At 33.5% G+C, this 22843-nt stretch overlaps 1 protein-coding gene across 1 annotated transcript in view; it reads right to left on the reverse strand.

Moving 5' to 3' along the window:
• The window catches only part of LIN28B (lin-28 homolog B), a gene marked incomplete at its 3' end in the record, with an annotated part of 112004 nt that extends 89567 nt beyond the window's left edge, over positions 1-22437 (reverse strand). Inside the window, exons 1-3 of the mRNA XM_081036626.1 lie at positions 22101-22437; positions 14333-14381; positions 6547-6734 (exon numbers count right to left, since the gene is read on the reverse strand). Of these exons, the coding sequence (XP_080892752.1) occupies positions 6547-6734; positions 14333-14381; positions 22101-22163 (300 nt within the window). The 5' untranslated portion in view covers positions 22164-22437. The remainder of the gene's footprint in view (positions 1-6546; positions 6735-14332; positions 14382-22100) is intronic.
• Positions 22438-22843: the final 406 nt, after the last annotated feature.

Genomic DNA, 22843 nt, shown 5'->3' on the forward strand with positions numbered 1-22843 from the left:
CAAACTATTAAAAATATCTAGAGACGGCTGGTTAGCTCAGTTGGTTAGAGGGTGATGCTTGCAACACCAGGGTTGCCAGTTCAATCCCGGCATGGGCCGTGTGAATTGTGCCCACCACAACTAGATTGAAAGAACTACTTGACTTGGAGTTAATAGGTCCTGAAAATACACACTTAAAATAAACTTTAAAAGTTAAAAAAAAAAATTAAGAAATATATATCTATATAACAAAATTGCTTCCAAGCCTCAGTTTATATCCTGATACTTTAAATATAATAAAATTATAATGAAAAGCCTTGTAGTTCATTGCAATGGAAATTAAGCTATTAATGTTATATAACATATTTTGTCCAATTTTAAAGACAGTACACAAAAGAAAACACCAATTTAACTTTCCACCATGGATATATGCCACCGAAAATAACCGTGATTTTACTGTGGCAAGACTAGTTTACATTTTAGTTTATTTATTCGACACATACTTGCTAGTCAGTTTATGTAACATTTCTGCTCTTCACAACAACCTGAAAAATTAGGTATTATTACTCCAATTTACAGCTGATTATAGAAAGATACATAACACTAAATCTAGGAATTATCTATAAATCTTATTTTAGATGGCATTTTCAAATTGGCAATTACTTGGATACTGAGGGGAAGGGGAGTAATCATCAGATTATCTTCCCAGTTGTTGCTAGATAGGAGATAAAATTAATCCTGATGTTATCAAAATGCAACATAACACTGGTTACTCATTTGATAGAATACTCACTAAAAGATAATTTTTAAATGTACTCCACTGATCTGTAATGTGTTTTCTTGAATATGTTACTGTTACCAACTTTTCTGATATTAGAAGGTGTTACAATCAAATTATTTGAGAGAAATATGAATAATTTAAGTTTCTTATGAACTGTACATGTTACAATGCCATAACCTACAGCAACTATATACTGAACAAGCTGAACTTCCTGTTACATAAAATTCAGTAAGCATTATCTCAAAGTATGAAGAACTGGTAATAATAAAATAAGTATTTTATTTCATATTTAACTCCAAATCAAGTTTATAGCATATCACATTTAAAGTAATAAATTTCCAGTTTAATTATAAATAATTAGAAATATCACTTTAAGTTTTTAGGTTATATTTGGTTTAGGAATAAAAATACAATGCACCGCATTTTTAACTAGTAACTTTTAGGTAAGTTAGTCACAATACTAAAAGAACTACTCAGTAAAGATATACAAAGTTATCCTCAATATTTATGTAATTTCTGAACAGGAAGAATCCAACTAATTCAAAGAAGAAGGATTCCCTGCCGCCTCAAAGTAATGAAAGTTACAATGAAAGACACACTTTTTAATCTACAATTTTGAGTACAGGTAACAAACTTTTTAACTTATGAAACCTAGGAACTCTGAGATGAGTCAAAGATAAGTTAAAGATGCTATGCTGAATACTTGTAAGTGGTTTGTCACTTAAATATTTGCATAAAAAATAATTCCTTAATTTGTTGCCCTCATTTATTGTGATTTTTTAAAAATAGAATCAAAATGAAGAGGAAAATACTTGCGTTACATCAATAATCTTTAAAATGAGGAAAGATGATGTCTTAAATATGTACCCAATTCATAGTTCATGTTTAAATTGAATGAAAATAAGAACATCTTTTTAGAAGTATACAAAAAAAGTCTTGAAAATAGACCAACATTTGAAAATCAGAAGGAAAGTATCCAATATCTTTTATAAGACAATTAAAGTCTTATAAAACTTTGATTTAAATGCCTTTAAATGTAATTAAGCAGCTTTAAAGCATTTCGTTTGGGATTCTTCCAAATTAGTCAACTGGGCAAATCGCCATGAAAATTTGGTAGGTTTAGGAACGAACTATTTTTAAAACACTAAAATGCATCACTCACTAACTGTTATATGATCACATTTAAAAATTTCCAAGATTTCTATAGCTTTTTTGAAATTGCAATTTTCAACAGCCCTGAGAATAATAATCACATCTGTTCTGCATATGAAAAATGTTTTCATGCTAAACTATGAAGAAAGTAGCATGGCTAATAAATTGGTGATGACATACTATGAATAGCCCTTAAACATGAACATATTGGAATCAATTTGTTTACATAAAGTGTATAATTAATACTGAAAACGTTGAGATATGAACTCTATGATACATCAATTGAATGTATATAATACTTAAAATTTTCGTATATGTTAGTCATTTCCAAATGTTTTTATATCTTGTATTACTAACCAAATTTACCAATTTAAATTTACCAGTTACAATAATTATTCTTATTTCCTCTATTCCCATTACTCTGAGATATTTTCTAAGCAAAGTAATAAAAGGAACATAAAATACATAAATTCTTTGTAATATGGACATCATATTCTCCATAAAAATCAACTATTAGTCAGAAATAAAGAGCATAAAAAACATCAGTACTTGAAAGGTAAATGAAGAATTCAAAACCAAATTATTAAAAAAATACTTAAGCCTACTGAGAAAAGGTTGCTAAATTGCTGTCATTTTGAATTACTTTCTCTTTGAAAAAAATTCTTACATAAATTGTAAAATAAATGAAATAGATTCATGTTAAAAATTCTTTGCATCATATTTGATAGCAAAGAATTCCAAATATAAGCCCAAAATGAAGAAATGTTATTATGCAAATGAGCTGGAGAAAGGGCAATAAGGAGGATAGATTGTATCCTTCCTCTAAACAAAACAAATTTCAAATGATCATTTTATCTTGTTAGGTGAAATAATGTCTTTGAAAATAAATGTCAAAATCTGTTTTAAAAATCTTACAGGATAACAAACTTCAACAGGTAGTTATTGGAGGACATTGCCTTTCTCCAGAAAAGATCTAACATTTAAGTACTGTGTAATTCATCTGAAGTACCATCAAATATTTAGGTCCTTTTAAAAGCTTATAGAATTTGAAAGAGTTCCCAGAGACCTTTCCAGGCAATTTAAACATGTTAGCCCACAATCTAACTGTGGATGCAAATTTTTAAAATTTATTAACACTAAACTGATAGGAGTATTAATTATTAGCACTTACAAAATGATTGTATCCTAACTGATGAAATCACCTTAGTAGAAACCTAGACTTACAAATTGGTATAACCATGTAACTCTTCCTTCAACTGAGAGACAAATCTGTGTTTCGCATTGGATTCTTAAGTAAGAAATTCTTACAAATTTACCCTATTTACAAACTCAATCATCATCAAAATTTCCAAATTTTAAATATTAATACTTTAAAAAACACTTTAAAAATAGTGTGCCATGACAAAATTCAAATACGACAAATAAAAGTCATTACTGAATGCTATCAATGTTTTAGTATTAATATGTGTCAGAATACATATATATATATTCATTACCAGTCCACAAAAATAAGATCATTTAAATCAGAGGCTCACATCAGCAAGTCAAATGAAGACTGTCATTTTAAACCACCAATGGTCACACACCATCCTCAAACAGCAAAATCTCACTACATTTATCAACAAGTCTAAAGACAGGGAAAGTACAGCACCTAATTTAATGTGTTTCTTTTTGAGGAGTTGATGACATTATAGAAACCAAACTTTTGATTGAATATTGCCAACAAATTTTAAATAGAATTATTTAAATAGATCTGTAACAATATACAGATCTATCAAAAATTACAAGTATATATATATTCTCTTCATTTTGTGGCACAGTTCTTTGCAGTCAATATTTTCAAAAGAGAAAAATAAATACTGGGTGACTTGGCATGAATTTTTTAATATTATTTTAAATAAACTAAAATTATTTTTTTTATTTTTCCAGGTATATACAATTAAAAACAAGTTTACAAATTATTTTTAAAAATCCAATGACACAGATACTTCTGAACACTCATGTCATATATTTAAAATACTAAGTATATATTGGTCCAGAAGAACATTTAAATTTCCTAATTATCCACAGTGCCCATTCTTTCATAACAAAAGAGTATAGAGATATAATGGGGAAAAATCTAATTTATAATTATACGTAAAATCTAGTGTGCTTTCAAAAATGATGGCAAAAATGGCAGCAAAAATAACTGAAAACGTTTTAAAAAACTTTTACAAAATGGTCCTGAATTGCAACCTGATTGTACAAGCAATGCTCACATGATACCTACACACATCATTTGTGACCATCTAATTGTTACTTGTAGTTGCTTGGCTAAAATCAGTAGAATTCCTGTTGTCTTCAAAGCAATTATTCATATGATTTACATGCAATTTATGTTAAGTCCCAGTATAAGACAGAAACCTAGGTATCAAAATGAAGCAAAAAAAAAAAAAAAAAACAAGAAAAGCAAATGATACCTAAATTTTTCCCTAGGTAAAAACTGAAATATATTTTTGAAAAAACAACAAATGCTGTAACCATCAAAAGAATCACCTAAAATGTCACTTTCTAATTTTAAATTTAAAGATTATCATGCCTGGTTTTTCACATCATGAAAACGCTAATACTTAAGTTGTATTGACTTTTTATATACTTCTTCCTAAGAATGTATCTAGATATATTCTTTTGAAGAACACGAAAATACATACTTAAAGAGCATTTTTATTACATGTCATTTTAATATTGTTCTTTTAGCAAACACATGATGTGTAACAAGATTAAAGCAAGTCTTAAATAATCAATTATTGTACTCTAGAAACTGTTTGCTATCTATAAAACTTTTCCAGCAATATAGCATTTGTTAATTCAGTGAATATAGGAATGTTCAGCAACATAAAACCATTAAACAGCTTAAATTTGGATGTCTCATGATTCTAAACATCAATATTGATTAATAAATTATCTAATATTTGAATATATTAGAAGCTAAACATAGAAAACAAAATTATAACAAGGTGTGATCAGACAAAGAAGAAAAGGGCTATTTTTTTCATTTATCTATAAAACAAATTTATGAGATCGTAAAGAACAATTTAACAACCTAAAGAAGGTTCAAAGGGGGGAAAGCCAGAGCCTGACAGAAATGGATCTGTCAGTGATTTCAGTCATTCAGTCTAGGGAGGAAAAAAAGCAGAAAATGTGGCTTCATTTTGCAATATAAAGTAGGAGGCATAAAATTCAGTAGCCTGTCTGTAGACTTCTATTTATGTATTTAAACCCTGTTTCAATTCACAGATTATGCTGATCCTTCCACATGTAAACAGCCAATAATGATGACCAGGCCTTTAGGAAAGGAAAACACACACCACACAGCAAGGTCAGGAAGCTACCAAGCACCACAGGACAACAGATCAAAACAGAAAGGTTTCATGTGTTTCTACTGTTTATATACTTAATTTGAAGATGATATTCCTTAGGGGGAAAGGACGTTGTAAATATTATCAGGGACATGCAACACAGTATCAAATAAAATACATACTTTTCACGTAAATAGATTATTTCCTTCATGTCAGTCAACCTGTAGTATTGATAGCCATTCAATTTTTAACATAAATGTCAAGCCAAACTAAACCTCGTTAGTCTTAGCTCTTTGCTCCTAGGAATTATTAAAGAGAATTCATAGTTCTTTAACTTTTTCCGATGCAATATTCAAGCTTGCAAACTGTAGATTTTTTTTTTTTACTACAAAGAGATTAAGCAAACAGAGGAGTGGATTGAAAGGAGATGAGGTATTAATTTGCTTGATTCTGGGTAAAATTTTGATAATGAGAAGCAATGGCATTCTGTTTGGTATTAAGCATCTTTAAAAATCACAACACGCTATAAGCAATGGTAGAAATTTATCCAAGTAGCAGACTAGCACATTTTAAACACACAAGCTAGAGCCGCCTCTGGCCACATGTTTTTTTGAGTTCAGACTCTTAAAGAGACAGTATCCTTGGACCTATGCCCTACACTGAGCACATTTCTAAAATGTTTGATTACCAAGCATCCTCTTACATTACTTCAAATCCATAAGGGGCCAACCGTGTTCTACTTTATTTTACTGTGAAATCCAATTATTTTTACTTAAATCTACAAATGATTACAGGGCAGGCAGAGATTAAATAACACGGAAAGATACTAACTAGAGATGTCTAACATACGTAGACCTATGGATTTCTTGTAACAGTAAATTGTTGTTGGTTTGTGTGTGTGTGTGTTTTGTTTTACTTAAAACAATCACTGTTTCTTCATTCATTTACCCACTCATTCAGCAGGCATAGGCGACAGAATACATTGTAACCAGTAACACCGGAAGCTACATCACCGCAATTTCGCTATAGAATGAAGACGGGGAACTTGCTAATAAAGTCAACCAGCTCCCAAGCAGTAAAATTTCAAAGATTTCATTTTCTGTTGAGGAAATAATACCCAGGAAGGAGCCCACCCACACATCCTAAAAACTGTATTAACTCGTGACTGTAAGGAAGATTTATTTTTGTCTTTCAATATACCTAAGGGCACATTATTGGATAGCCATTGACAAAACTACTGATCAACTCTTGCACGTGGAAAAAGGTGAAGACCGGGGGAAAAAAACTTTGCCTTACTTGGTGTACGAATACATCGACTGGAATATCCAAGGGACTTCCCTCTCGGTTTATCATGGAGATGAATCCAAATCCCATTCGCACGTTGAACCACTTACAGTGGCCAGTTCCGTGCAAAACCTGGGATTCCTCCTCTGCCTGCTCCAGCAGCTTCCCGGGCTCTTCTCCACCACCTTTGCTTGCCCCGCCTGAGTAGAACAGGACAAAAAGTCAGTTAGTCTGTATTGCCATACAGTTCATTGAAAGAGGGGGGAAAAAAACAACAAAAAAACTGCTTGGGAGCTGGGGGTGGAGGGGAGAGGAAATAGGAAAAAAAATGCGATAAAGTGGTTGATTTCTTCTTTTCTTCTACAAAAAATATTTAAAATGAAAAGGGTTAAAAAGGGAAGCGGGGGGCGGGGGAGAGGCACACTGTGCTATCGATCACATCCACTTCCACGTTTCTGTACATACGTGTACTTTTTCATTTAACTCCGTTTTTCAGCCACATATTACAGTACAGCATGAGATACTTTACTTGCATATTGCTGATTTAACACTGATCCCATTTACAAAGAGAAATTTTCAGCAAAACTCTTCTCTCCGGCGGGCACGAGGAGGAAAGAGAAATCGCGAAGAAGGTTAGAACTATTTTAATGCACATGCGGCGGCAGCGAATCCGGGGTTATCTGCAATGTGCATTCCCCTCCCCCAGATAACTTTCAATTAAAGTTGGGGTGGAATGGGGGAGGGGGCAGGTGTATAAAAGTTTTCTTGGCTCACTAACTGAAACTGCGCTTAATCACACTCAAACAATTCAAACAATAGCCCCCTGAAAGCTTTTCAAGTTGTGAATCAGTGTGGGCGGTACAAAACATTTTTGGAGATCTGTAACAATAGGTTGCAGAAAGCCCCATTGCGCGATGGGGGGTGGGAGTAATGCCCAGTATTGGGGTAAAATGGGGAAGGGGGGGACGGGCAAAGAAGGGTGGGAGAGGGGGAGGGGGGAGAGAAAGGAGGAGAGAAAAATCACAGTAAAACAATAGAAAAATTAACCTTCGGCCATGTTGCCCCACGGGCCCTCTGCTCCAAACTCGAGAGATGAAAACTTTCCCTTTGGAACGGAGTGATCTTCTGCCTCAATCTAACATCTTGATTTTGTGCGATCACAAATTTAGCTCGCATGGTCTAATGTGCTTTCCCTCTTTTGATTTTTTTCTCTTCTCTCTCCAGTTTCTGGCCCCCTGAGCACACGTGACTTTGTCAATTACATGCTTTCTTGCTACTAATTTCACCTCGGATCCTTAAGGGGCAGGCAAGAGGAAGAGATAACCAATCGCCATTTCATCTATGCTGACATCAAAATAATTTATGAATGAACACGAAAAACTCAAACATGTTATCTTAAAGACAATTTGGGACGCTTCTTTACGATAAATTAGAATGCTGATTTCGTGCTTTTACTTAAACACAATGGAAGATTCTTGTGAATCGTCGATTTAGAAAAACAGCAGTCATAATATGTGCACACACGTGCCTTATACACAAGCCTGTCCAAATAATCTCATTTAGGAGAAAAAAAGCCAATTAAATAACGCAACCAATGTTATGCTTTTTTCCCCCTTAGAATTCAGCTGCTCGATAGCAGTAAACCTGCCTGGGTCGCAGATTTCGTATTTAATTCAATTCTTACAGGAAAATATAGAATTTACAAAAGATCTAATTAAACCTAATTACATCCCCATGAAAGTTTAGATGATAGCACACACCTAAAATAAGACAAAAGCACACAATTACCTGATTGTGCCCCGAAATATTTTCAAATTTAAAATAAAATCCTACCGGAAAAATCACTATCACCTTCATGTAGTCAAATTGTGTTTAAGTTTTACCAATTCGGACATTTGAGGGGGTTGGTAAGAAATTGTACTTCACAGGTTTGTCCGCCATTTCTTTCCGGGGGAGGGGATGTGATTAATGACTTCCTAAATAACAGCCCAGTTTTCCAGCCTAACATAGAGTGAACCTCAATCAGTGGCGATTGTTCCCCAAGAGCAAGACGACGTAGGGCAGGGAGGGGGATGGGTGCGCCTGGCAGGGGAGGTGAAGAGGAGCCGCCAGCAAAGGCGGCTACAGAGCCGGAGAAAGAGGTGGGGGAGAAAAAAAGCGGGCGCCGCTGGGGGGAGGGGTGAAGAAAGAGACGCAAATGGGAGAAAAAAGGTAAATTCATGTAATATTATCTGGGCCCTGACATTTTTGAAGTCAACTACCAGTGGACAGAAGAGTCGAATAAACGAAAATTTAATAACGGATTAGGCTCCTACCGTCTCGTCCCCGGCCCGCCCCCAGTTTCAAAATGCTTTCCCCTTACCTTTCAAATTGGTTCAAATGATTGTAGATTACTAGATGTTGACACCAATATTACCGCCCTCATCGAATACTACAATGAATATCATTGATCAACTAGAAATGCTTTATTTCCTTTATAAATGGAAAATATCACCCGTTTTTGAAACATTATAACGCACCACCACTCTTTTCCCTCACACCACCCCCATTTTCTTAAACAAGCAGTTTACGGAGAAACTGTACAGATACCACTTCCCTTAGGCAAAGCTACTAAATTGACCCTCCCCCACCAAACCCGCAATCCCCTCCTGGTCTCTCCAAACGTCCACACTGCTAACTCCTAGCACTCCTAACTCTAATACTTTTGACATATACTAAAATGTAGGTATTTTGAACCTTAAAGCTTTTGAAAAGCCACATACAGCACCTATGTACACCTCATATTAAACAACGAAATATAAATTTATGCTAATTGATTCAGATCTAAAATAAATGGATGTATATAAATATGCTATTTTCAGCTGTGATTAAAGGCATCAATCAAGACTGATGGATTTGTAAAAATTTTTCATCTTATTATTTCTTTTGTTGTTTCTCAGGAAATGAGGCAAAGTTTTCTCATTTTACTTTGGGGGGAATAACCATGTGCCAGCTGGTAGGGAGGGAAAAAAAGTGTGAAAATTCAAATGATTTTGAAATAGTAACAAAAGCTGGAAGCTCTCAAAAAATTATTTGCTAACACAACGTTTTACTAGGCATTATTTTAATAGTAAATACCAACTGATTACATTGACCTATAATGATGTAACTTTAACGATGACATTCCAGGTTAAACATTTCACAGAATACAAAACAGAAAAGACTAAAGTAAGTTATGTGGGTTTTTTTATACTTTAAATGAAAGAATTACTTTTAAAAATCAATATGTGTTTAAGAGAAAAATAATCTGGAAAAGTATTCATGTAAACTGAGGTGAAAAGCTATTATTTATGTAAAAGTAATGGTCATAAAATTCACAGGCCAGTATAATTTAGTCACTGACACACATTTATAGTAAACGATATTTTATCTGCATGTATGTTTTACTTACCAATCAATCATCATAAAATCAGAAATAAGTGGATTCTGAATCCTTGTTTATTGTTAAATTTGATGAAATTGAAACTTATCAATATATACATAAAAAGTGTGAAATACCATAACTGAACCACATAGGATGGTAAGGTTATGAGATTCACAGTCTTGCCTGATTGGGGGCCTCCAGTATTAGTGGAATTAAGGTAGGGTTCACTGGACTGGTCACTGGTGTCAGAGGTTATCGACTCATTCATTTCCTGAGAGGGACATCAGCCTTTCAAGTTGTGTAGAAGGCTTTTTCGAACTGGGAACTCTGAGAAATCCTCTAACATTCATTCACAAAGAATTTAAGGCAACTGCATTTACATACCTGGGGGGGCAGTAAGAGAAAGGGGGAGAGAAGGGAAGAGCAAAGAGTAGAGGCTAGAGGAGGGAAGGAAATTGGGAAGGGAGAAGTGGAGGAGACACTGAGAAACATTGAATGTTAGTTACCATTTCAGGGCTATGGCACTGTCTTTTACATAGATTCCTCTTTTGTGCCCCCTCCCCACTTTTGAGCCTAAGATCCTTTTATAAAACTGAACATAATCTCTTTAAGCTCATAGAATACTTCTTTCGCATAAAATGGTCCTATGAATCTCCTAGAGTGCCTTCCAATTTGTCACCTTCCTGAAGTCTTCTGGTTTTAATTTTTTTCTCATTTCCTACTTGTTTTTAGTGCCAGAAAGACCTGTGCTTGACTCAAAACGCATGTTTTATACTTGTGAAAGCCAAATGTTTTAGTAGGTTGATTTATCATAGTTCTTTCAAAATGTGTTTAAAATGAATTCAAGTAGCTACAAAGAATCGTCAATACACTGGAGGTAAAAATCAAGGAAGAAACCCATCACATGCCCATAGGTTATCACAATCTAAGGTTTCTCCGTTTAAAAAGTGAAGTACACATGTTCTTGGCCGTTGGTTTTTTTTTTTTTTTTTTATTCCAACAGTACAATGCAAAAAGAGGTGCCAGAGCCCACCGTCGTCGTGGTTTTCCTATAAGCAAGGAGTGACTTCTATCAAAGCAGAAACAAAGCTTCGGTTCTTCTTAAAACTAGGAGGGGCTGTGGCACCGCGGAGAACGACTCCACCGGTGCTCCCCTCCCGGCAAATAAGGCCGGGGTCTGCAGCCCCAGCGCAGCCTTCGCAGCCCATACCTCTCCGCGCAGCTTGCGCCCCAGGGTCGCCTAGACCCCCAGGCCAGCGGATCTGCCTTCCCCACCACCTCCACCCCCCACCCCCACCCCCGCCACTTCCTCTCCCCTTTCTCCCTCCAGTCACCTTTCCCTTATTCAGCACATCACCACCTCCTCTCTACAAGTGTAGACTTTCCGAGGAAGGCTAATGATTTCTCACTAATTAAGGGATTTATACATTTGTCATTTTGTCTCCAAGAATACAAAACAAAGGAAACCTTTGCCTTCACCACTGTGGAAGACAACAATTGGCAGAATCAACTACTTTTACTGCATTTCCAGAGATACATCATTTATAAGTTGATCCCTTTATTTGTGAGATGTCAGAGTCTCGGAAATCTAAGCTAAGTGAAGTCAAGGCGGAAGGGGATCAGGAGAAACCGAGAAAAGGACCACCGAGAAAAGGCACTCCCCACCAAGCCGTGCCTAAAATGGAGCGTTCTCCAGGCAGACTCCAGGCGCCCTGCTTTAGGGCAGCCACGAAAACGTCGCGGTACGCCTTGGGCTGCTCGGGAGAGGCCGCCGGCGGGGAAGGGGTGGGGGTCGGTCGGGGGTGACTTTGGGGAACCCGCTGTCTGGCCGCGGGTGAGGTTTCTAGCCCAAAAGCTTCAACCCGCACGTCGGGCAAACTGTTCACGATCCCTCCCACTTCGTTTCAGCAAACTACTTGGCAAATAACTTTCTTGAAATTCTCACAATACGGAGTCAAAAGAAAGGTGTACTCGGCTGAGTGACTTGGTCTTATAGTAAAGGCACTTCAGAATATGGGGGCTTTTTATTTTTGTTTTCAAAAAGCAAAATTCCGTTCTCATTTAATTTTCTTTTCTGGAAGCAAAATGCTCTGGCTTAAAACAATTGTTCCAATTTGAGACATTTTGCATAGTTGTAAAAAAAAATCTCTTCAAATTTTTTTCTTTAAATATCTTCTTAACACATTTCCCCAGATATAAAATTATGGAAATACAGGAACCAATTAATATACATTTAAAATTTGCCAAATTGCTTTCATATTTCAAAATACAATCATTTGCAAATGTTTCCTTCTTTTTGGTCAGTTGTGTTTCAGTAAAATATTTAGATCAATAAAATTAATTCAGAAGAGGGGTATTATTTTAAGACCACCATTTTGTAGAAAGTTCCCTTTTAAAAAACTGAAGTAGCAAAAAAATCCTGTTCTATTAACATACTTCCCCAATGAAAAAGGAAAAATAAGAATGTTATTACTCCTCCCAAATACCTTCTGAACTGTGCTTAACAAATACTTTTAAAAATAATTTTAATATGGACAGTAATAGGTTAAAATCATTTTGTAAAAAGCATTACATTATTTTGCCCAGAAAAGCACAAAAGCTTCATGTTTTGTAAAGGAACTTTCATGCAAAATGAGTATTTTTCACCTATACTACTTTGAACATGTATGCTTCATAAATTAAAGATCTTTTTGCAGTAAATATTTAGTGTATAGAAATGACACAAAATAATGCAAACATTTTTCCCCTCCCCCAAGGCTATGAATTAAAGTCGATTCTTTATAACTTAAAATAATCAAGTGAAATAAGAGTATGAACTGTTTCCCAGATATTTACCTTAGTATTTTCACTTTGGGTTTATTTTGGAGAAGGGGACAGGTGAATGGGAAAAAGGAAGGTAAAGAGCAGTGGGGGAGTAAAAGATGAGGCAAGTGAGAAGAAATCTTCAGGCTTTAAAGATGCCTGTATGGAGAAGCAAATCTGTGGAGAAAGAGCATCCAGCTAGAAAATGGACTGGCCCCATTTACTGACCTTGTGACCTTACTAATCACTAAGCTTCTCTAGGCCTCAGTTTACTCATCTGCAAAGTGAAGAGCCTGAACCAGTCGATGTTCAAGTCTTTCAGCTTAAATGTAATCTCTGGAAATAACCTTTCTTTTGGTGAAAGAAACCTTTCCCGGACAACCCCTTTTTAATCACAAGGAAACACAGACATGAAACTTTATTGCAGTCACTTAACACATTGGTGTTAACATTATTTCCCAACAGAAAAGAAAAAAGGTCTCTGGACTGCCTCCAGTTTACCCCCACAGAAAAAACACAATCTATAGTAATCAGAAACTAGTTGGTAAATTAAAATATTGTAGCAACTTTTCAGAATCTTCTTTTTCATGATACTTATTAGAGCATCATCTCCATGTCAAAGGATTCACTCTAGAAAAAAGGAAAGTGTTTGTCAAATGGCAATGCCTACCAGTGGTTCCCTCATTCAACCTCTTGATCCCTATGATTTTCCTCTTGCTATTCACAGTCTTAAATTTGATAAGCTTAATAACAGAATAACATCTTTTTACTTGTACTTATTAACGCTTAGAAACTGTCGTATCACAGCTCTTAAGTGTGTTTTCTAAGTAGTATCAGTCAATAATAGAGCCAAGATATTAAATTTGTCAGAATATAAACCGGAGTATATTACATTATTAAAATTGTTACTGAAAAACAGTGTTAAGTTTTAAGTTAATTTCAATATAAGAAAATATCTATGTATCAAAAATCTAGGTTTTACAGTACACCTAAATAAATGAAAGTACAGAAACAAAAAAAGTTATTTAAAATGTTAAAAGTTCCATGACTCATTTTTGTAGTATAAGGAACAAATATGATATGAGTTCATGAAAATCAAAATAAATGGAGTTTCCCTAGATTAGGAAAATTCCCTAATTCCCTGAAAAATGTCTAATATATTGTGTTATTTGTGTTACGGTAAATTATTTGAAAACAGCACTAAGTCTGTATATTTAAATTAATTCAACATATATTTGAGAATGCCTATTTTGCTATGGGCGTTTCAAAAAGGAACAAGTTATAAATACTTTTCATTCAGTTCCATAGGCATGTAAATAATCTATTACCTGTCTTGTCTGAGTTATGGAAAAGGAATCACAAAATCCAATACTGCTAAAACCAGGAGGAAAAGGAGTTAGAGGATTTCATCCATGCATTCTGGTCAGAGTATCAGTTTATAGATGGAATGACCTAGAGTACAGTAGGATATAGTACCCATCTTGCCAAAGTGAATTCCTGAAGGTTGTCAAGTTTTCTCAGATGCCTCTAGCGATCTTTTTAAACAAAAAACCAAAAGTAAAATATTTAATTAAAAAAAAAAAAAAGACTAACCTGGGGCTGATGAAACCTGGTTGAATGACCTCATCATCTTCTGAAGAACCTAAAATCAGAAAGCTCAAGTCAGTACTAATTTAATTGCCTATTTAGTTGCCTCTTCTTCAGCTTAATGACTCATTAGAAAGCAATAAAATGCCTAGGTTTTGACTCTGTGAAGTTAAATTTAAGACTCACCTAGCAAAATTAGATAACCAATTGGCATAAACTTTCCTTTCATTCCTATTAAAGGATACTGGTTTAAAAAAAACAAAACATTTTAAACAAGATCATTAAGATGACCCCAATTTCATGAATTATACAGTTAAATTTTACAAAAATATTTATTTCACTGTAATTGAAGAATCCCAGTGTTTTTTTTACCAGTTAAAAATCAACCCAACCCACAATATTGTGTTTCTTGATGAACTTATTTGACTATTCTCTTCAAATAAGGTATTTTAGAAGAAAATCATGAGAATCTAATCGTGGTGCTATCCATTGATATTAGGTTTTTCTGTTACACTTAAATACTCTTTGAGAAAAAATTATTTTAATGTTAATACATTTAATCATTAAATATATTTAAGGTATCTCACATTCATTATCCCAGACTTTAAAAAGCAATGTTATTTTTTTAAAAACAAGTAAGTACTGATGTTTCTAATATATCTGCTGGCAGGTGTCAAAACACAATAAAACTTGCAATAAGGAGGTCCTCCAGTAATGAAGTAGCAACTGGAAGAGAAATTCCTGAAGGCCACTGAAATATTCATTTTTATCCTTAGGTTAGAGTTAAGATTTGGAAAATAGATTGGTCTGAACATGCATCTACTCACCTGCTACCACCCAGGGTTTTCTTTGTTCCTCTAACTAAGTTTTATATGCTATATCTACTATGTGAACCCACAAAAAGCCATTATGTGTAAATTCTTTAAGTTGCAATCTAATTTTCTCCTCAAAACTAAATGGAGACTTTTCCAAGTGCAGAGTTCTACTGAATGTTGACCCAAGATTCTTCTTACAAAGGATAATAATCCCACTAAGATTTGAAAAGAATAGAGGAAGAATGTGAACAAAAGGAACATGAAACTCTGTACATTAAATCCTTCAGTTATCCTGTGTTTACAAGCTAAAGACAGAAGATAATGACAGATCCATCCTAATGTTAACAAAATTCATTATTAAAACTTACTGAGATAGAGCTTTCCTTTACATTGTTTCATTTTACACATTTGGTTTATGTGGGGGTGTATTTAAACATACATACATTTCAGGAAAACCTTAGATCTTTTTTTCCCCCTATTCTAATAGCCCACAGCCCATGCTTAATCTTCTCTACCTACCTACAGTTAAAGTTCAAACCAACATATTCTAAAGAAGTATAAAAACAATTGATAGGGTTTGTTAAAAAAACACAAATTCTCAAATAATTTATTATAATTATAAATGTTAGATTTAATAGAAGAAAAAAGGGATAATGGGGATAATGTTATTTAAGGACTCCAACTACTATGAGCTTTCTGGGTTTAAAGAGTGTCAATGAATTTGAATGATAAAGATGTCCAATTTCTCAATATCCAAACTTACATGATAGTTTTTTGTTATTGATAGGTTTAATCTTCTCATCCCTTTTAAACTATTTCACAGACATTGATATATTTCACTGATGTTAAGTAATGATACAAAATTTACAAAAACAATAGTAAAGAGAATTAAGCTTAAGCATGAATATTACAATCCATTGTTTACTGAACAACTATGATAGGAGTGAGACAGATAAATGTTATGTAAAATATTTACAATATTAAATGTTCATATTATTACAGGTGACTTTTTGAAATAAACAATTAAAGTAATTCTTTGAATGCATGAATATTCAAAAAAAGTTATATGCAATTTTATACACAGGTCTACTTAATACTATAATTTTGGGTAAATATTTAAAAAACAAGTATTTAATTGAAATAGTGATATGCCAGAATATACTTCCCTGACCCTTCAATAGAAACTCTGTTCATCATTTAAATCTCCACATAGATCTCTTTTATTGTAACATACTGACAGTGCTTCAACCATGTAATACTGTACTATAATAGCCCATGTAGATATTCTTTCTTCCAACTTGATTCTACGCTCTATGGTGACAAGATTGTCTATATTTAGCTCATCACTGTAATCCTGGCATATTTCAGTGTTCAATGTATATTTTTTAAATGAGTCAATGACAATGAATTTTTGAACCTGGGTTGACTATCTATCTCTAGGATGGCTTTTATAAAATAAATTTGTACACAAAATTTTCTTTAAAACCATCTTTTCTTAAAGAGAATGATACGCAATTAATAATTAGACTATTGTAAACTCTGTACATATAAATTTCATATATTTTATTCAAAATACACTTATTGCTATAAAATTGCCTAACTCATAAACACTACCATTACACTCTTAAATTTCATACTTCCTATTAAAATATATTAACAATATTTTTCTCAAGTACTTTACATATTGTTAATTCACTATTGTAACTACTCAATGTAAAGGAAAATGAAGTACTACTACACATTATGTACTAGTTTATTAAAAAATTCCCAATTAAGTCATTAAGCCCAGAGAATTGAGTTAATAAATAAAAATGCTGCTATAACATATTACTCAGAATTTTATTTCAACTCCATTTACATCATGTTGGCTTTTCCTTTGAATATTAATAAAATGCAAAAGTTACTTTAAGTTGGCAAAAAATGATTTAGCAATCAAGAATATTTACCATAATATTGTGAGGGGTGAAATGTCTAATGTTTTGTACACCTGAAACTAATAAAATAAAATAGTAAAAAAAAATTACCATAATAAAAGGAAAATTATTTCATTATTCTCATCACTACAATTTCTCAACATTTTAAAAAATATTCAAGAAAACAATTTTTTTCTATTATCGGTATTTTCTATAATAATGTGAAAGTACATTACAGTTTACACTATGACTTATAACAACAAATATAATCTATTTACAGTATGACGCAACTGTCATTGAAATAAATACAGTCTTTGAAAATCAAAGTAGTCAACAATGTGACTTCTTTCTTAAAAAATTGTTGGGGGAAGTATTTTCAAATAACTACTTAAAATCATATAGCAAACATACTACACAAACACCAGACTAAAACTTAAAGCACAATACGTCTTTATATCTACTATAACAAATATAACATGTAAACATATCAAATAAAATATTAAATGCTGAAGTTCAACACTGAAGTTTGTTTTCTTAGTGTCCTCTAAAGGAATGCTTATTTTTTGCAAATGAGTCAATAGACTAAATTCAAATGCTGTACATGCAAAATCAAGATGAATTATTTTGTAATTTAACTGAACATCCTACTTTAACTTTAGATATAACTGAAAATATTGTACCCTCAATTATATGTAAGTACAGACAAGTTTTTAATAACGATGTACTTTAACGTAAGATAAATATTTACATGTGACTATACAGTTGAAAAATCATAGGTATTGGAGTCTTAAAACAGGAAACTTCACATTTGGTGAAACATTTTGAACAATACCTTGGGAGAATGAAATAATTTTTCTTATGAAAAATATTTCAAAATTGTGTTTTTTATATTTATGAAGTAAATTATAATACATTATTTATATCAAAATTTAACCTTAAATTAATGGCTAATATTTGTAATACTGCTAAATCAGAGATAAATTTAACTTATTCAACCATTTTGAAGTTGAAATTATTCGTTTCACGTAAGATATGGGCAGCTCTAGTATTCTCTTCAAATAATGTAGTGAAAAACAATTTATTCTAGAAAATAAAAAAACTTCAATGAATAATAATTAAGCCAATCGACATACTGTCAAGATTGTTTAAAGATGCTTACTATGGCATAACTGTTAAGTTAAACAACCCTTTAACTTAAATTGTGAAAGTTATAACACAATTCAGCCACAGCACAGTTGGATTTGCTAATGCAAATAGTTTGTATTTTCCACAGTATGAAACAATGATTTTATATAATAAACCTCATAGCTGAATCATTGTTGAGGTCACATTGAATTAAAGAAAAAAACAACATTTAAAAATAGTGGTTTTAAATTAAAGAGTGAAAATGGCAAAATTCCTGTTTAAAAAAGCTGATCACATGTATTTTGAAAACCCACCATAACATTAAGATTAAAACTTTAAAAGAGCTTCCTGATATTTAAAAAAAACAAGATTCTAAGTAAACTTGAACACGTCTATTTAATTACAATGTTAACAAAATTTTACTTGACATACATTTTAAGTTTTAATATACAATGTTAATAGTTAAGAACTTAGATCAAAAACTAAGTAAGAACTTTTAGTGCATTTGAAATAGTTTCAATAAACATTTTAATATAATAAAGGTCAAGAGATGTTTTAGAGGCTGCTCATCTTTAGGTCACTGCCAGTGATCAACTGGTGTAATAAACATAACATTAAATGTAACCAATTTAACTAGCAGAGAAGATGATTATACCAAGAGACCAATGCAAAAAGATAAAACAGAAATTATACTTTTTCTAAAATTTTTAACCTACAAAATAAGGTAAACTGTTTTTAACCTATACAACATAGAGTATTTTAGTTAAAATGTTTTTGTAGGGTCTGAAAAATATGTTACATAAAAGAAATGTTTGAAAAATATAAAAGTAGCATTTTGGCTCTTGCATTTCCAAGTAAGTCTAAAAGAAACACTAATTTGAAAGCATCTAGAAGATTTAAAACATGTTTTTCCACCATTACAACTGGTCATACAACACTATGTCCTTTTTTCTATATAATTAAGCTTTTGTTCATCCATGAAAAAACTAGAAACTGATTGCTTGAAAATGAGCTGCATGCCCTTTGTCCTACTTGGTCACCTTTGACCCTTAATTTGATGATCCTGCATATCAACCCATTCTATTTTTAGGAAAATAATGTCAAAGTTCTATGTGTAACATAGTGCTTTTACGGAAATATTAAATATATTAAAGCATTCCTTTTCAGGTAATTTCTGCAATGACTTCATATATCAGTGTCATTTCACACAGTGTAGAACACAATATTGCAAGCAGTGACTGCCTGGTGGTGTCCTGCTTCAAACAATAGAAAATTTCCCCAAAGTACTAAGTCGAGATCATTATAATTTCAAAATTTATTATTTTTTTATTTAGAAAATTCCTTATTAAGTACTTCATGAGTGAATTCTAATTTGATTAATTTTGATAATCACGTTTTGATGGTTTGGATGGTGCCAGACTGTAAAGTTCAATCAAAAATTGCAAAGATCAAATTAATACTCAAACTTACACTGCTGTCAACTAAAATTGTAGTTTTTGAGAGAACTCATTAGTTGCTTAAATTGATCTTGTCTTCATCTGCCAGTGGTAGCTTTCAAAAAGAAAATCTCTCGCATTGATCTCATTGATTATACTGACATTATTAAAAATCAATGTTATACAGTAAATTAATATACTTCAGGGATAAAATATCTCTATCACAATTTGATGGATTCCAATGCAGGTTGGTAAAAAACACATTAAAAAGTACATTTGAAATATATGCATATACTTCCTACAGTGATGATGCTACTTGAACCTTTACACAATTTCTGTGTCGTTTTCAGTCAGATTTAGCAGTGACCAATATGGCTGTCTTGGTTCAGCACTATGGTCAGCGACTCCATAGAGAGTCACTGCGTCTGAGAAATCCAACTCAGTACATATGTATATTGGGGCAAGTTTCTTAAAACAATGTGATTTTATATTTCATGTATTCCTAGATATATTCATATAAATCAATCTTAATTTTTTAATGTAAAGTCTTTTCATTGTTCTGCTTGACAAGCTAGAAATTCTTTACCTTTTGTGGTTCATCAAAAACAGTACTTATTTGTAAAGAAGATATTGTCCCTTTAAAAGGCAAGAAAATCAGGTACAAGTTTTAATGCATTTAAACATAAAAACTTTTGGTATTTATGAGCTATAGAATTTTAAGAGAAAATAAGATTCTACTAAAAATTGCCAAATAAGAAAATTCTTTAACTGACCAAATAATTTGTAATGTCCCTTTTATGATCTACAGTTTTAACTTATTCTAAATTGATTCATCTGTGAATCTCCACTTTCCTTTTTTTTAAATCAACTCATCTATGGATTAAGATAAATCTTTATAGATCATTTACTGACCTGAGCTTTCTAATAATCTATAAATTTGGTAGTTGTGAGCAACATTTCAATTATTTCAAAGAGACATCAGTCCTATACCTGAAGACTTTTATGCATGTTTTATTTAATAACTTGTTTTTCCCTTAATCATGGTTTGTAAATTATGATAGCAGTGTTACAAATACCCCAAAAAGTGACATAATCAGATACCAAACGTTATCAAACTATCAGACAGGTAAGATGCTTAATCTTCTCTTTCTTCAGAGTAAACAGGAAAAACAAACAAACCCTAAATCCACTATATTTACTAAAATTCTGGTGTTTTATTTTTGGAATATATATATGCAACACACTTTAAAATAAATCATTCTGAAGACTAACTTTGAGCACTACCATATTAAAACTCAATCTGCTTCACTTACAAAGTACAGTAGACTGTATTTTCCCCCATAATCCAGATTTATTTAAAACATGATTAATTGCAAAACAAATTTTTCATTGTTTCTGAAAGAAGTTTGGCACAGAAATATAATGACTACAACTTGACAAGGATTAACGAGAATTGATCTTTGAATCATTTGGTTCCAGATCTATTAATTGAAAAGCACATATAAACAGTTCTAATAAATACACATTACAAATTGATTCCGATCCTTAAATTCTAATGACACTTTATTATCGAGCAATGATTAATTTATCCTATTTGTAAAATGGACAAATCAAATAAAGCACTTTATTCTTTGTAGTACGGTCACCTCCCTACCAAGTACTAGAAAGAGGCCTGTGTCAGTTTAACTTGTAAATTTGGAAATTTAGGCACACTGGATTGTCCTATTTCTACAGAGATAAAGATGTGGGAAGAATTTTCCCCAAATGGACAAGGGTCTAAATTATTAATCTAAATGGAATGCTGATTATTACATGTTCTGTTATTAATTTAGTGTGACTCCTCTATCAAATCTGTGCACATCCACAGCAGAAAAAAAGCATGGCGTAAACTTCATTGCAATCAAATTGGTATTTTCAAAATCACATAAACTGGCATAAATTTTTAAGACTTCAATTTTAAATTTTAAGGCTTTCCTGAAATATGTTTTTATAAAATTGTGATGCTTTATAACTTATTCTTGAACTTAAAAGTTTTGCAACAAATGCATTTTTAAGTGTTTTTTTGCATTACCACCTAGCTAAATTATGTAAGTCTTCACACAAATATGACATGAGGATTTTTAAAAATCAGCGTAAAAATCACTTTAAGTCATTCTTTGCCAACAACGTTGTAAAGTATTTTAAATTCATTGTACTACTAATTGTTATGAGTCATTTTAACTTCCACAGTATTTGTGACCAAGAAATAAAAACAATAAACACGAGCATCATTTATTTCTCCCTTGCGTTAACAATTGCAGGTATAAAAATCCTCAATGGGGCATTTAGTTCCATGAACAGCAATAATAGCTGTTAACCTTAAAAACGTATGGATAAAAGCAGATTCACAGAAACAACAGAAAGGAACTCAAGGAAGCACAAGAACCTCAGATTTCAGCCTGGGTTACACGAAACAATTCAAAATGGCGGACTTACTATTACTTACATTTAAGAAATTTCCGCAATGAGGACACAAAATACATACTGTAAGGTGGTACTCAGAAAACATTCAATATTTACCAACGTGCAATTAAAAAAAAAAAGTTTTTGGAATACAAATCCTCGTAATGCACCCGCATCCAGTGTTCCCAGTCAGTAGTTACTGCTCCTGAAAATGTACCGTTCCTTCGTTGGTTTTGGTTTCAAAAGCAGCCTAAATCCAAGTGCGTTTTTCTCCTCCGTTCTCCTCACATCCTTAATTTTAATTCATGAATTTACATCACCGACACCGAAGCAAAAAGGATCCCCGACGCCTGCCGGCTACAAAGCAGCTCGGTCTGCGGAATCCGTGAGGGGCAGCTGCGGACGCCCCCTGGCGGCGCGGCCCCGCGTGTGCCAAGCGCCCGCACCGGCCGGGCGGACCCGCCGCCGGGACCCAGCCCACGCCGCACCATCGCGCCGCATCCCAGCGCCCCGCGTCGCCCGCGCGCCCTGCACCACCCCGGAGCAGCCCACTGCTCCCAGCCCGCTACGGCCGCTCAGCAGCGACCGCGGCGGCGACACTGGGCAGCCGCGCTGGCGACGCCTCGCCCGCAACTAGCGCCGACCCGGCGGCGCGGAGCGGGTTGGAAAAAAAAAAAAGGTGTGAACCCGGAAGTACATCGACCGCCCGCATCTCAGTGGCAACACGGGGGCAATAAATCAGGGCCGGCGAGGGAAGGACGCGGCTCCGGCTCCCGAACGGCAACT

The sequence above is a fragment of the Rhinolophus hipposideros genome, assembly GCF_964194185.1.
Source record: "Rhinolophus hipposideros genome assembly, chromosome: 3".
In the NCBI taxonomy this organism is placed as follows: Eukaryota; Metazoa; Chordata; class Mammalia; order Chiroptera; family Rhinolophidae; genus Rhinolophus; species Rhinolophus hipposideros.